General features: G+C 58.2%; 4 protein-coding genes across 4 annotated transcripts; 2 read left to right on the top strand and 2 right to left on the bottom strand.

Moving 5' to 3' along the window:
- Positions 1-142: 142 nt before the first annotated feature.
- Positions 143-2,278, bottom strand: SPRG_01597 (hypothetical protein; the record flags this gene model as incomplete). Its single annotated transcript, XM_012339966.1, has 1 exon — positions 143-2,278. The coding sequence occupies one exon, from the start codon at positions 2,276-2,278 to the stop codon at positions 179-181; it is 2,100 nt and encodes a 699-aa protein (XP_012195356.1). The 3' UTR covers positions 143-178.
- A 1,265-nt stretch (positions 2,279-3,543) lies between these two features.
- SPRG_19203 (hypothetical protein) lies at positions 3,544-5,406 on the top strand (the record flags this gene model as incomplete). Its single annotated transcript, XM_012340236.1, has 1 exon — positions 3,544-5,406. The coding sequence occupies one exon, from the start codon at positions 3,544-3,546 to the stop codon at positions 5,404-5,406; it is 1,863 nt and encodes a 620-aa protein (XP_012195626.1).
- Positions 5,407-6,049: 643 nt separating this feature from the next.
- SPRG_19202 (hypothetical protein) lies at positions 6,050-7,092 on the bottom strand (the record flags this gene model as incomplete). The annotated part of the gene is made up of 2 exons (XM_012340235.1): positions 6,050-6,324; positions 6,369-7,092. The coding sequence occupies 2 exons, from the start codon at positions 7,090-7,092 to the stop codon at positions 6,050-6,052; spliced, it is 999 nt and encodes a 332-aa protein (XP_012195625.1).
- Positions 7,093-12,268: 5,176 nt separating this feature from the next.
- Positions 12,269-13,819, top strand: SPRG_01596 (hypothetical protein). The gene is made up of 5 exons (XM_012339965.1): positions 12,269-12,410; positions 12,456-12,685; positions 12,747-13,106; positions 13,153-13,462; positions 13,511-13,819. Exons 1-5 carry the CDS (start codon positions 12,282-12,284, stop codon positions 13,715-13,717), a joined length of 1,236 nt encoding a protein of 411 aa, XP_012195355.1. The 5' UTR covers positions 12,269-12,281; the 3' UTR covers positions 13,718-13,819.
- The last annotated feature ends 78 nt before the right edge of the window (positions 13,820-13,897 follow it).

The raw sequence follows: 13,897 nt of genomic DNA, 5'->3' as shown, positions 1-13,897 counted from the left end.
ACACTATGTCTGTGGAAAGTTCAAGATTCTGTCTGGAAGAGGGAATGGCGCGCTATGTTGTGGTATACTGTTGGGGGCATTGACGAGGAGACAAGGACGTCATGGACGAGATAGTGGCTCTTCCCGTGTTTCGGCGCGCGAGTGCGATATTTTAATGGTATAAACACTCAAGTATCGTCTAGTTGTACACTGCGTCGACGACTTGGTCCAGCACGCTGAGGTAGTACTTGGCGTAGTACGGTCGGTAGTGGTGGTCGTCCTTGAGAATCGGCTCGCCGCGGGCCGTCGAGACGACCTCGCACACGTCGTTGTAGCACTGGTTCTGCGCATAGTCGATGATCGTCGCGTTCGCACCGCGGATCGCGCCTTCCAGCAGCGACAGCAGTCGGGCATTCTCTTGGCGGTACGCCGAGAGACGGACGGGGGCTATCGCACGGATGTCGCCGCCCGCGAGCATGTTGCGGTAGTGAAAGCGAGGGCCTTCGGGGTTCAAACTGGACGCAAATACATTTATGCCCAAGTCTTGGAAGCGCGTCATTTCGTCTTGAAAGGCTTTCAGCAGGGTCGCTACGTCGCCCCAGCTCTGGTAGGCGCAATCGTCTCGGTAGCCCGCGGCGCAGCAACGCGGCGCGTCGTGCAGCCCGTCGCCACTCGGTCGAAGGAACTGCGACCAGTCGCTCGAGTAGAGCAGTGCCTTGGGCTGCATCCGGCGCACAATCTCCACGTGGCCAGCGTGGTCACGGACGCACGGCAGTGGCGGGTGGGCGCCCTGCGCCAAAAACACAATGGTTGGAAACGGGTCGCCCGCGCGTCGTGCGAGGTCGTACAGAAACTTGAAGCGCGGGCGAAGCATCTCGGCGTGCGAGTCGCCGAGGACCATGACGAGGTTGTCGTCGTCGCCCGGGTTGAGCACCCACGCATACTCGTACTCTCCGAATTGGGACCCGCGCGGTAGCGGGGCGTACCCGTCGTTCGGGGCCCAGTCGCCGTCGGCTGCAAGGAGCTTGGCGACCGTCGGAGGCTCGCGCCGTGGCATGCGGCTAATGTTGGGCTGTCCTTCATCGTCGAGAACAATGAATGACGTCGCCGTCGCCACCGGTGCCGTCGCCGCGAGGCGGGCCGGGCCCGAAAAGAATCCTGGGTACAATGACACCACCAGCCCAAGGATGGCCATGAGAGCCATGCTCAGCGCAAGCAGAGGGACGGTGCGTGGCGACCGGTGCTTGCGCACGACGTTCTCGACGCCGTACGTGGTCCCAACGCTGAGACCAAACGCGAGCAGCAGCAGAAAATACGGCTGCATGTAGAACGGGCGGTACACGTCGACTGTGTACCGGGCTTTTGCAAAAACGAGAAGCGGCCAGTGCCAGAGGTACAAGGCGTAGCTGATCTTGCCGACAAACACGACGGGCGCTTGATTGAGGACGTACGTATTGACGAGTGCGGACGGGCCGGCGACGACGAGGCAGGCCGCGCCAAGCGTTGGCAAAAGGGCATCGACACCTGGAAACAAGCTCGTTTCGTCCAAGAACGCGTAGCCCGCGAGCAGCAGACCCGCCCCGAGGACTGAGAGTGCGCCGGGATACCTCGTCTTGTGGCCTTGCTGGCGTTGGCGGAATGCAACGAGGCCGCCGGTGGCCATTTGCCAAAACCGGCAGAAAGGAAAGTAGAACGACCACGGGTGCTCGGCGTGCAAGAGCGCCACGTTCAACAGAAAGCTGCTCGCCACCAGTACGATCTGCAGCGTCAGCGCAGACGTGTACGGCAGCGCCAGAATGGCGGCGGTGACACACGGCCAGACCATGTAAAACTGCTCTTCGACGCCGAGCGACCAGAGATGCAAGAGCGGGTTCTCCTTCGTGCTCGCGTCAAAGTAGCCTTGGTTCCGCGAGAGGACTTGGATGTTGGCGCCAAAGATTGCGCCTGCGTACAGCGTCTCGGCCATGTCCCGCAGCGCCGGCGTGAGGTACCAGGCGACGCCGAGGCCGAGCACGACGGCCAGGACGACGAGCAAGCTCGGAAAGATGCGGCGGATGCGGCGTGCGTAGAAATTCTGGTAGCTAAACGCGCCGCGCGATAGGTCCTTAAAGAGAATGCTGGAAATGAGAAAGCCGGAGATGACAAAGAAGACGTCGACGCCCGTAAAGCCCCCGGGCACCAGCGTCGGGTACGCGTGGTAGAGCACGACGGGCAGCACGGCCACGCACCGGAGGCCGTCAATGTCGGGGCGGTACGCGAGCGCGTGCGGCGCCAGCAGCGCCGTCGACTCGGTGGCCATCGTGCGCAGCGGATTGTGATAGCACCAGCATCATCCGGACGCGCGGCTGGTGAGCGATCGCTTTGGCGTCAACATCTGCTTCGTCGCGTGTGATTGGTTCGATCGTTTGGGTTCATACCGGTACAGGATCCAACAGCTTCGCACATACGCCTCGGATGCGGCGTGGCGGTTGTGTAGCAATTCAACGCCTAGGTAGCTCGATTGAAAGTGGTTTATGAAATCGCTGTCCCTGAAACGTACTCTGTGTCGGGCTGTCTGGCAGGCGCACACCACTACTCGAATATGAATGAGTCCCTCTGCACATAAACCAGTGTATTCCTTCGTGCCGTGCAGGATAATGGAGCTTGCAATGTCCACGCTAATAAGAGCGTGCCGGCAGCCGCCAGCACTCTGCTCCTACACGTGGCGCTCTAGGGTAATTGCAGTTTGACGCCTCGCCAACGTGATATCGTGCTAGCATGTCATGATGCGTAGCCGCGTCGTCGGGTCCGTGGCAGTTTCTTGGCCGTTGCATTCCAAGTCTACACCGTAACGCCCATGGCTACGTGGCCATCGTCGTCCTCGGACCTTCAGCGTTCGTATGAGAACAAATTCAAGCTGCAGCGTTGATACCCTAGTCGTGCTGTGACTGAGGACACATGTCTTTGGTAATTTTCATTCCTTGTACGCACTACTCGATGGAGTCTCGGCGCAGAGTGACATGTGTGGCGGCGACGACATTCCCTCTATCAACAGGTTCATGCGCCAGCACCACATGCCCTAAATCTGCAAGCGTATTGTGGCTCGGACGTACGGTTGAAAGGTATTAAAGCGCGCGTTCGGAACCCTGCCACGTCACCTGTTGAATCCTTGCAGCAATTTGGAGAAACAAACTAATAAGTCCGTCGTCAACGCAGTGTCATAGCGTCAGGCTTGATCGCGCACATAGCATTCATTTGCTAGATCGCAGTGGAATCTTCCAGTATCCGTATGTGATCGGATACCGTGCCGAGCTGAACCGGTGCAGCTATTGTAACCGTGCTTGCACTAACCGGTTATGTAACCGTTCGGCGCCAGCCACCGCTTGGTAACCGTGAGTCACTCGTAGTTCGAAGTGCAGAGTCAGGGTACGTGGCAGGCTTTATCTTGGCGGAACGATGTCGCGTGCGAAGTTCGAAGACGCTCTATGCCAGTCGTGGACGAAGTATCCAAGCGCCGCAGGATGGTCGCGCTTGCTTGCTTCTCCGTTGCGTTGCCACAATCGAAGCAGATCGATCGGAGCGACGATGAGCCTCAAGCACGCCGCGCTCACGGACCTCGCGGCAGCACGCTCGGCCGACAAGCACTGGGCCATGCCGCCCAGTCCGTCCAAGCCAGCGCCCCGTCGCTCCGACGTCGCCCGATCCTCCTCCTCCACGGGCGCGGTCGAGGCGCTTCTTGTCGTCTTGCAGCTGCCCGTCTTTGGCGACTACTGCTACCTCGACGAATGGGTTGCACTCGCTGCCACGTGCCGAGAGCTCCGGCACGAGATGCGCATGTACACGCGCATCCTCGACGTCGTGCCTTTCCGCGCAGCCATCTCGGACGTCCACACGTCGCAGCTCTTGAACACGTTCAGCCACATTACGACGCTCCAGCTCACGGGCTGCGCGACGGTGACGGACGCCGGCCTCTCTGGATTGCACCATCTCTTGCAGCTGCACTCGATCGACCTCAAGGGCTGCGACCGCATCACCGACGCGACCTTAATGCAGCTCGCGCGCCTCCCTCGCCTCATCGACGTCAACCTCGGCTACTGCAGCAAGGTGACGGCCGACGGCATTTGTGCCATTGCTGCCAACGGAACGCTCGCCACGCTCGATCTTAAGAGCTGCAAGCTTGTGGATGACGCCGCGGTCGTCGCCCTGGCGCCGCTCCGAACGACGCTTCGGTCGCTCAACCTCTGGTACTGCTTCCAAGGCCAGCTCAGCGATGCGATTTTCGAGACGCTCTCGTCGTTTTTGCACCTGCGCCACCTCAACATTGCCAACTGCAGTCAACTGTCGGACACGGGCCTCGCCAAGCTCGCGTTGTGCACCGAGTTGGAGTCGCTCGAGCTCGCGAACCTTAGCGACGTGACCGACGTCGGTCTCCACGCCCTCACGCCGCTGCGCAAAATGACGTCCATCGACCTCTCAGGCTGCTACTCAATTACGGACGCGGGCACGTGCGTGTTCCGGTCGTGGCCTGCGCTCACGCACTGCAACCTGTGGTACTGCTCCAACATTACCGATGCGACCGTGATGGCGCTCGGCGGCTGCCACGACCTCGCCTACTTGAACCTGATGAAGTGCATCCAGCTCACGAATGCGTCCATGACCGTACTTGCCAAGCTGCGGTCGCTCCGAACCCTCGACCTCAGTAACTGCGACAAGATCACCGACGACGGCCTCGCACTCCTTGCGACGCTGCCAGCCCTCTCGTCCATCAACTTGAGTGCCTGCGGCGGTATCTCGGACGCTGGTGTCTACGCGCTACGGTCGCTTTCATCGCTGACGACGCTGGATTTGAGCAACTGCCGGCAGCTTGGCGACAAGGCGCTCGAGGGCATCGGACAGCTCGCGCAGCTCACGTCCCTCAACCTGATGCGCTGCAGCAGCATCACAGACGCCGGTGTCGCGCACCTCGCGCGCTTGTCGTCACTGGTCTCACTCAACATGGCCAACTGCCGGGACCTCACGGACGTCAGTCTCTCTGTGCTGGGCAAGCACCTCACCCGTCTGCAATCGCTCGTGCTCTGGTACTGCCACCTCCTCACGGACGCTGGCATTCGCCACTTGGGTGAGCTTTCATCGCTGACGTCGCTGGATCTCGCGAGCTGCAACCTCTTGACCAACGACGCGCTCGTGGCGTTGCAGACGCTGCCACTCGAGTCCCTCGACGTCGGCAACTGCTGCCTCATCAACGACGACGGAATGGTCGCGCTGGCCCGCATCTCGACGCTCAAGTCGCTCAACTTGGCCGAGTGTGGCGACCTCACGGACGCCGGCATATCGCACCTGACAGCGCTCACCAACTTGACGTCCATCAACCTCTGGTATTGCGACAAGATCACCAACGAAGGCGTCAACGTCCTCGCACGCGCGACGTCGATTGCCGTCGATCGATAGAATGTATTAGAATGTAATTTGCGTCATAACTTTCAATGTGTCAAGTGTGTCCCTCCGCCGCCTGCGCAGCCACGGCCTGGCGAGTGAATGAAGAAGATGGCGATTGCTAGTCTCTACGTATGCGAACTCTTTGATTAATAACAACGAAGATAACGCGAAACACGTTCATATACATAAGTGTGTCCCTTGCCAACCGCCGTTGGACCCGGTGAGGAATTCCCTGAAGAGCAGTTGTCCAGAGAACCGTCGCGTGGCCAATGCTAGTACCCGCAAACGACCCGTGATTCTCTGAGGTATTTGTACATCCTAAAATGGCACTTGTCAACAGCATGCGGCTTTGGTGGGTTCCTTTGGTGGGGGTACTCAACCTTGTGTCATACTGAGATGGACCAAGAGATGCTTTTCAGTCACTTGTGCCGCGCTGTTTTGCCCCTTGAGCTACCGATCCACACAAGATAATCTAGACCATGGACGCAACCAAGGGAATCATCTATTCCCTTGCACGAGCGCGTCAAGACACTCTTGGCTCTCGTGTACAGGCCACAGAATTGACACCATACGTCATGTTTTGCAACTCATATTCAAGCTACTTGAGGTACAAGTAATAGCAACCTAGGCTTGCGCGAGAGTCGTCAAAGTCTCTCTACGTGATGAGCGGGAGTGCGCGGGCGAGGTGCGCCGCCGACGGGTGCGATGCCGTGGCCGCTTGGATGTCGCTGCGAAGAAGGACCAGCGTGCGCCACGTCTTGATGTCAAAGACATAGAGGTCGCTTTTGTACGAGCAGACGAGGAGGCCGGTCAAGGCTGCGGATGCAAAGTCGATGTAGTAGATTCGGTCGTGGACCCAACCTCGCCGTTCAAAGAGGTACTTGGCACTGCACGAGACCAAGAACGAGTCGCGCTCGTCCAGCGGGGAAGCTTGTGGCTGGCGCGATCCAGTATATAGAGGAGCATCGAGGCACCGAGCGCGATGCTGACGAGCAAAAGCAGGCGAGAGACTGACCCGATGGCGACGACGCCGCTGTGGCACATCATCTCAAAGTCCATTTCAACCAGAGAACACGATCGCTGGATCGTCGCGCTGTGTGAGACGGGGCTCGTAAAGCTCAAGACGACCGCCATCAACCACGTCGTGAGGGCTGTCTTGGGCGTGTAGCTCGCACTGTACTGGCGCGTCCAGGCCATGCACAGGTCGTCAAAGATGTAGACGAGCCAGCCGAGTTCGCTTGCTGCGAGGATCTTGGTGACGTACGCGACCACGGACGTCACGTCGTCTCTGGACGAAATCGGTCGCGTCGTGATCCCAGTCTTCTGGAGCTGGAGGGTCGCCGTGCTGAGAATGCAAAGCGCTGTGATGCTCCGCACAAAGAGCAGCGGGCGGCCGATCCAGGTCAAGCCACCGACGCGGTTGACTTCAAAGAGGTTGTAGCCCTCGCTCGTGCAGCCATTGGCTAGCGTGTAGAGACCCGCGATCAAGGCAATTGCGGCCAAGACGAACGAGACATACTGGCAGAGACCTCGGAGGTACGTGGCCACGTTGAGCGGCATTTCGATACCGCTGGTGGCAAACCGAGACATGGACGATACGGCTGTGATCACAGCCACCGAACCCACGTCGCCGTGAGCTGCGACAACTTCTCGCACGCCAATGGACCAGTCGTACGCGAGGGCGTAGCTCGTGTACATCATGGTCGCATCGGATGGATCGAAGAGCACTTGGTGAAAGAGCTCGATGCGGTTGGTTGGCACGTGCCGGGCGTACTGCGAAATGCCGACCGAGGTCGATATCACATCCGCCTCGACGACTAGCGCTTGAGCTCGGTACAGTGCAAGTGACTTTGCCGAGAAGTATTTCGAGACAAAGCTGGACACACTCTCAAGAAATGTGAGGCACTGCGAGGGTGCAATGACTTCAGCGGCGCACGCCTGCGGAATCAATGTTGTCGGGCTCAGTGCTATCCCAGAGCCAATGACGCTAAAGATGGCTTGCATCGGGTTGACAAAGATCCACTCGTTGAAGCTCGTGTAGCAGACCGTATCGACACCGGTCAGCTGCGAGAGACCAATGGAAAAGTTAAAGTCCGTGGGCAATTCGCTGCAAAAGAGACTGCCACCAGCACATAGGTACGTGTTTCGATCCAGACGTTTTGGAACAGGACTCATCGAACTCATCAAGACGAGGTTGGCAAAGTCCTCTTGAATGTGGTCGGTTGTGTTGGTGAGGAGATGCATGAGATCTTCGCGAATCGCGCGTTGCAATGTGGCAATCGATGGAGGGAGTGCCACGTGGAATAGATCCACAGCACCAAATGGCCCGACGCCGTTGTGAAATGCATCCAAGACCTCGCCGAGCGGTGACGGCAGTGTCAAATTCACGACCATGACAGATGCCAGGGACATATTTGCAAAGGCAAAGTGGGGACTTTGCCGCAAGAGCGACTTGCCGGCGATCCCAGAACCATTGGTGGCGATCGCCCAGAGATCGCTCGCAAACGTCCAGTACGTCTTCCACGACGTCGACATGGCCGTGTGGTACGAACCATTCTTGGACTGCAGCGTCATGTCGTATCTCAAACCAAATGCATTCTCAATCGAGAAGACGTCGTGGAGACCGAGCGCCTTGTAGTTTTGCCACTGCGTCGTATACGTCAAGAGACCCAGTGATTGCCACAACTTGGCTTCATCCGCCACGGGAAGACGGTCGCCGGTGATTCGCGACGCAAGCCAGGCACCTCCGTTGGGCTTGACAGAGGCAATGTCTCGCGCGATCCCAATCTCAAACGACGTTTTCCAGCACGACTCAAAAGTGGGCCAGTCGACGTTTCTCAAAATGGACTCCAAGTAGACGGCGCCGTTGCTATAATACTGACGTTTGCATCGAGCTTGACGGGCGAGTGTGTTGGCCATCTCAATTTGTCGATCAAAGTCGAGCCAGCAGTAGCTGGTAGCGATCCACGGCGCGTTGCAGGCGTCCATGGAGCGAAGCCCTTGAATCATCATGGGAAGGTCACTGCCCGACTCGTACTGGACGAGCCTTGCGTACGTCGGCGCATACATGACGAGCGAATTTGCCGTTGAGTAGTCAGTCCAATCGGCAAAGACTGGGAGATCGAGGCGTGTGGCGGGCTGTGTGGTATTGAAGAAGAGATATCGGTTGAACCAGTTGGAAAGAAATGTCTGGGTGCCCGTGGTGTTGTAGGTGGCCCACCACAGGTCGTTGGCCAAATTGACTGTCGAGAGCCGAAGATACGAGATACTACCCACTGCCGTCGCAGTGAGGTACAGAAGGCCACACCACACTTTCAGCCTTGCAAGCGCCGAGCTCGAAACCGAGACCGTGCGAGGTATCTTTCGCATCGACGCGCTTGGCCCAACAAGTGTCTTGAGTAAGACGGGCCCAGTCGCAATAGAAAAGAAGAGCCACAGTTTTGTGTCGAAGATGTACCGAAGGGATCGAAAGCGGAAGCGAAGAAAGCCGCTCATGGCCGCTGTCGACGCATCCAGTCTCCACATGTCTGCTTCTTTCGGCAGTAAAAACGCTTCGGCACCTGCCGACACCAAGTGCGTGAGGGCTGGCTGGCCACCCGACGTCACTAGCGCCGATCGTCGCAGCGACCGATAGGTCAAGATCCCGCTGTACGCGAGTCCGATAGCCATAGCGTTCACGCCCAAGATGAGCCACGCGCGGTCCGGTGACCCGAGGTGGACAACGCCACTGTGACACGTCACGACAGCATCCATATTGACTCGCGTGCACTCACGATCGATCGCAGCGGTGGCTCGAATCGGGTCGAAGATCTCAAGTGCAACAAGGCTGAGCCAGACTAACGCGCTGCTGAGAGGCGCTGCCCACCGTGAGTTCTGGTTGGCGACGACCAGCAAAATGTCGTTGAGGACATACGTCACCCACGTGGCTTCGCCTGCGAGAACCCCAATGTGCATCAACGGACGAGGCACAAAGCGGAAGCTTGCCACGCCATCGTCATTGAGAAAGTCCAGCGACGTTGTACTCAGCATGGTGATGGCAGCGGCCGCACGGAGCAGCAGCAGAGGTCGACCAATCCACACAAGCCCAGCGACACGGTTGTACATCAAGAGATGGAGACCGTCGGCACCTTGAGATGGCTGGAAAACCGCGTACGCTGCCGTGATGCAAGCCACGCCCACCAGCACCACTGACGTTAGAATTGCGACGATATAGAGGTAGTTGCACGTGCTTTTAGGCACTTCGATCGCTTTGGCGCGAAACGGAATCGGCTCGATGCGCTCCGACATCAAGTTGAACGTCGCGACGTCACCTTGGAACGAGACGACCTCTCGGTAGCCACGGACCCACTCGTGCAGCGCCACGTAGCCCATGAACGACCACGTGTCATCCCCGAGCAGCGGCTGGCGCAAGACAGTCGTGTTGCCAGTAGGCGTCAGTGCAAACTGGATGATCTCCACGTTGAGACGTTGGGTGGCATGAGCAGCAGCTTGGACCATTGGCGTCAAGAGACTAGATAGCGTAGCGTTGGTCAGCAATTGATGGGCAATGGTTGTCGCTTGGGTGACGAGTAGGTTGCAGACGTCATCGGTCGCAGAGCTGCAAGGTGCGCAGCTGCTACGATCGGATTGATGCAGCAGCTTCATGGTCATTGCCGCAATCACCGCTGGCGAAGGCTCCACAAGGAGGCGGCTCGGCACTTGACTGCCGCACGTATCGTCAAAGGTAAAGGATGGCTGCACAAACGTCGCACCAGAGCCGAACGGGCAGAGCGGACTACCCCCAAAGAAGGTGCAGTTGGATCTCTGCCACGCCAGCGGCACGGGATCGAGCAATGGCGCTGGCAAGACCGAGTAGAGATGTAGAAGAGTCAAGTCGGCTTGAAGAGCCAAGATGAGTGCGGCTTGGAGCTCTGCATGTGCGGCGACAAGCTGTGTTGGTGGCGGTATGAGAAATGTGTCAATTGACTGGAACGGCCCCAGTTGGTTGTGGATGATGATGCTTGCGGGCGTAAAGGGATACAAGAAGAGGATGGCTTCCATGCTTGTGTCGCCCATAAAGTTTGGTGCGCTGCGCGTGAGACTACCGTTGGTCACCGCCGCGCCCCAGAGATTGTTGTAGAAAGCCCAGTTGAGCACAAATGTCGTCCACTTCGAGCCCCGTTTGCCGAATGAGATGGACTGAATCGTCAGATCTTGGTACCAGCCAAAAGCGTTGACAATCGAAATCGACTCTTGAACACCAAACTGAGCGTCGTTGCTCCACTGTAGCTGAAAGTGCGAAATCTGGTGCGACGTCCAGTACGCTTCTTCATCGTCTAGAGACTGGTACGCGTTCTGGAGACTCTTGTACCAATCACGGCCCTCGGATGTGACCACGATAGCGTCGCCGACCGCAGCATCGACGCTGGCACCATAGACAGCATACCACGCATCCCAGTGGACGTTGCGAAGGTATGCCTCGAGGTACACGGCGCCATTGTCTGCCATCCCAGAGGCGCATCGTGCTTGACGGGCTGCTGTATGAGCCAGCTCCCAGCGCTTCTCAAAGTCCGCCCAGCAGTACAACGTCATCAAGTTGAAGACGTAGCCAGGGTCGAGCGACTGAAAACCAATGATCGCATCGGCCACCGACGTGTACTCGACCAGCGTTCGCATACGAGGATACGTGGGCTTAGCAAATGCTGTTGTTGATGGTAGACCGTACGTCTTGAGAATGGCTTGGCTCGGGTCGAAGAGGTCGATCTCCGAGGCGTTGGTGACGCTGAGGTGGCGGTTGAAGACGTCGATGAGGTACGTCTGGGCTGACGTTGGGTCAAAGTTGGGCCAGAAGAGATCGTTGGAGAGGCCAGGACCGACAATATCGAGGAAATAGAGACTCGCACCCATGGAAGCGCCGAGATACGTGAGGCCAAGCACGCGCTTTGTGGTAGCGGCGATCGGAAGTCGATCGAGACCCGTCATCTCGTCCTATTCGCGGGCGTTTCTAAAATGCACGCGGCTGGCGCGTGTTAATAGCGTCGTAACGGGTCGCGGGATGCTGTCTTGAAGTTGATCTCGGATGTTGCGCGATGCTGAAGTCGGTTGGGCCTGTAGTAGAAGGTGCATCTCTATTGACTTGTAGACGACGACCGTCGACAAGCAGCCAATCCTTACTCAAGCCATAGTATCACACCAAATGCGCATACAAAAAAGCAGGTCACGATCCAAGATACTCCGTTGCATCGACAACGGTTGGCACGCTTGTCTTGATAAGGCCGAGGCACGCGGCAGTAGACCATACAGCAGGCCTTTGCGCGGGACTCGAGTGTGCCCCATGTATAGTATCGGCGTCGAAATCGACTGGTTTTGCCGCTAAAATCCAAGATAATCCGACGCCTCCGTACATTTCAAGTCGGTCAATTCCTCTCTGGCTCTGGCTCTTGATCCGCCTCCAAAGCTGTTGGTGCGACCTGTTGTCATTTCCCAACCTTCGACTCGACGTATGCGCCGCCTACTCTGCGTGGTCGCCGCGCTCATTGCCACGGGCAGCGCCTCGTACATTGACGGTGGAGATATTCTCGCAGCCTTCCAGCACCCATGGCGCGGTACCTTTACGCTCAACGAAGGTCGCCAGCACCGGAGCCTACGTCAAGACTGAGCACCTTCCTGCAACCCTTGCATCATCGGCTCGCTTCGTTGCTCGTCCGCGCGCTTTGGTCGCCTTTCTGATCTGACGGTCGATTCTCTCCAATCAACGTTGTTTTCTCTGTAAAAAAGATTGTGCCCATGACGTATGATACAAAAAGAGAGAGATTCCCTCATTGCAGCAGTTGAAGTTGGATTGCCGACATGACACGGACGTGATTTGCAGGATGTCCTCAGTTTGCACTTTCCAGCATTGCGCAACGATGGCCAGTAGCAAGGTGCGCGACGTGCTTATCGTCGGCGGCGGCGTCATGGGTTGCTCGACCGCCTACCACTTGGCCGCCAAGGCCGCGGGCTCCCTGCGCATCACGGTCCTCGAGCGAAGCTTTGCGGTGCGTGCTATCACACATGGTCTCTACCTGCTCACGCTCGCATAGTACAAGCGCACGTCAGCCGTGCTCTCGGCCGGCGGCATCCGAATGCAGTTTTCGGAGAAGCCCAACATTGAGATGAGCCAATATGGCCTTTCGTTTCTGCGCAACGCACCCACGGCGCTCGCCGTGCCTGGCCACGACCCCGTCGACGTCAACTTTGTGCAGAACGGGTACCTCTTCCTCGCGACCGAGAAGGGCCAAGCGACCTTGAGCAACAACCACGCCGTCCAGCGGTACCTACCCATACATAATTGCGAGTCTTCGGTGGCGCTCAGGCGGCTTGCGAAACACTAGATCGGTGGGCGCGCCCGTCGAACTCTTCACACCCGAGAAGCTCTCACAGCGCTTTCCGTGGCTTGCCACGAACGACATTGTCGCAGGGGCCCTCGGTGTCCGCGACGAAGGCTGGTTCGATCCCTGGGCCTACCTGACCGGGCTCAAGCGCAAGTGTGCGCACCTCGGTGTCGAGTTTATCGAAGGCGAACTCGATGGCCCGATGACCGTCGCCAACGACACGATCGAGCGCGTCACGATCAAGACAACGAATGGTGACGGCGTTAGCATCACGCCGGGACACGTCGTCAACGCCAGTGGCGCATGGGCGCAATGGGTCGCCTCGGCCGCCGGCGTCAACGACCTGCCTGTTCGAGCGAGGTACCGCGTCCGCTTCGAGTCCAAGTCTTCCACTCCAGCATGCTAGAAAACGCACCATTTTCGTGTTTCAGTGCCCCGAAGCCGCCACGTGGACGGGCGACGCGTGCTCGCCGCTCGTGGTGGATCCGTCCGGCGTCTACTTTCGCCCGGAAGGCTGCTCGGGGCAGTTTATCTGCGGCGTTTCGCCCGACGCCGCGAACGACCCGGACTGCGAGAGCGACGATGTGCTCCAACCCGACTATGCGCTCTTCGACGACGTCATTTGGCCCACGATTGCGAACCGCGTGCCGGCGTTCGAGGCCATCAAGATGGTCAACGCGTGGGCGGGATTTTACGACTACAACACGTTCGACCACGTACGATGCGTCCCCTCGATGGTGGCGAGACTCATGGATCCGACCTAGAACGCCATCATTGGCCAACACCCGGACCGCAAGAATTTCTACTGCATCAACGGCTTTAGCGGTCATGGCTTGCAGCAGTCGCCGGCCGCCGGGCGAGGCATCGCCGAACTCATCCTCGACGGCGGCTACACGAGCCTCGACCTCTCGTGTTTTGGCCTCGAGCGCGTCCGCGCCAACCAGCCATTTTTTGAAAAGAACATTGTGTAGATCCCCGTACCGCGACTCGAGAAACAAATTTCCTCGCATCCTCCAACATCTCTGCGCTTTGGTCGCATGAAGTACGAATGTGAAGGATTGATTGTATGACGCATGCGAATACGTTATTGTCTTGTTGTCGTCATCGGCACGACGCGTCCTTTTGCACGGCGCACCTGCCACCGGAAAGGG

The sequence above is a fragment of the Saprolegnia parasitica genome, assembly GCF_000151545.1.
Source record: "Saprolegnia parasitica CBS 223.65 unplaced genomic scaffold supercont2.4, whole genome shotgun sequence".
In the NCBI taxonomy this organism is placed as follows: domain Eukaryota; phylum Oomycota; class Saprolegniomycetes; order Saprolegniales; family Saprolegniaceae; genus Saprolegnia; species Saprolegnia parasitica.
The sequence above is the reverse complement of the archived record's forward strand: the minus strand, read 5'-3'. Positions and strand labels throughout refer to the sequence as shown.

Coding starts and splice junctions, on each gene's coding strand:
- SPRG_01596 (XM_012339965.1), top strand. CDS start 12,282: ATGGCCAGTAGCAAGGTGCGCGACGTGCTTATCGTCGGCGGCGGCGTC. Junction 12,411..12,455: donor TCCTCGAGCGAAGCTTTGCG/GTGCGTGCTATC, acceptor ACGCTCGCATAG/TACAAGCGCACGTCAGCCGT. Junction 12,686..12,746: donor AACAACCACGCCGTCCAGCG/GTACCTACCCAT, acceptor GCGAAACACTAG/ATCGGTGGGCGCGCCCGTCG.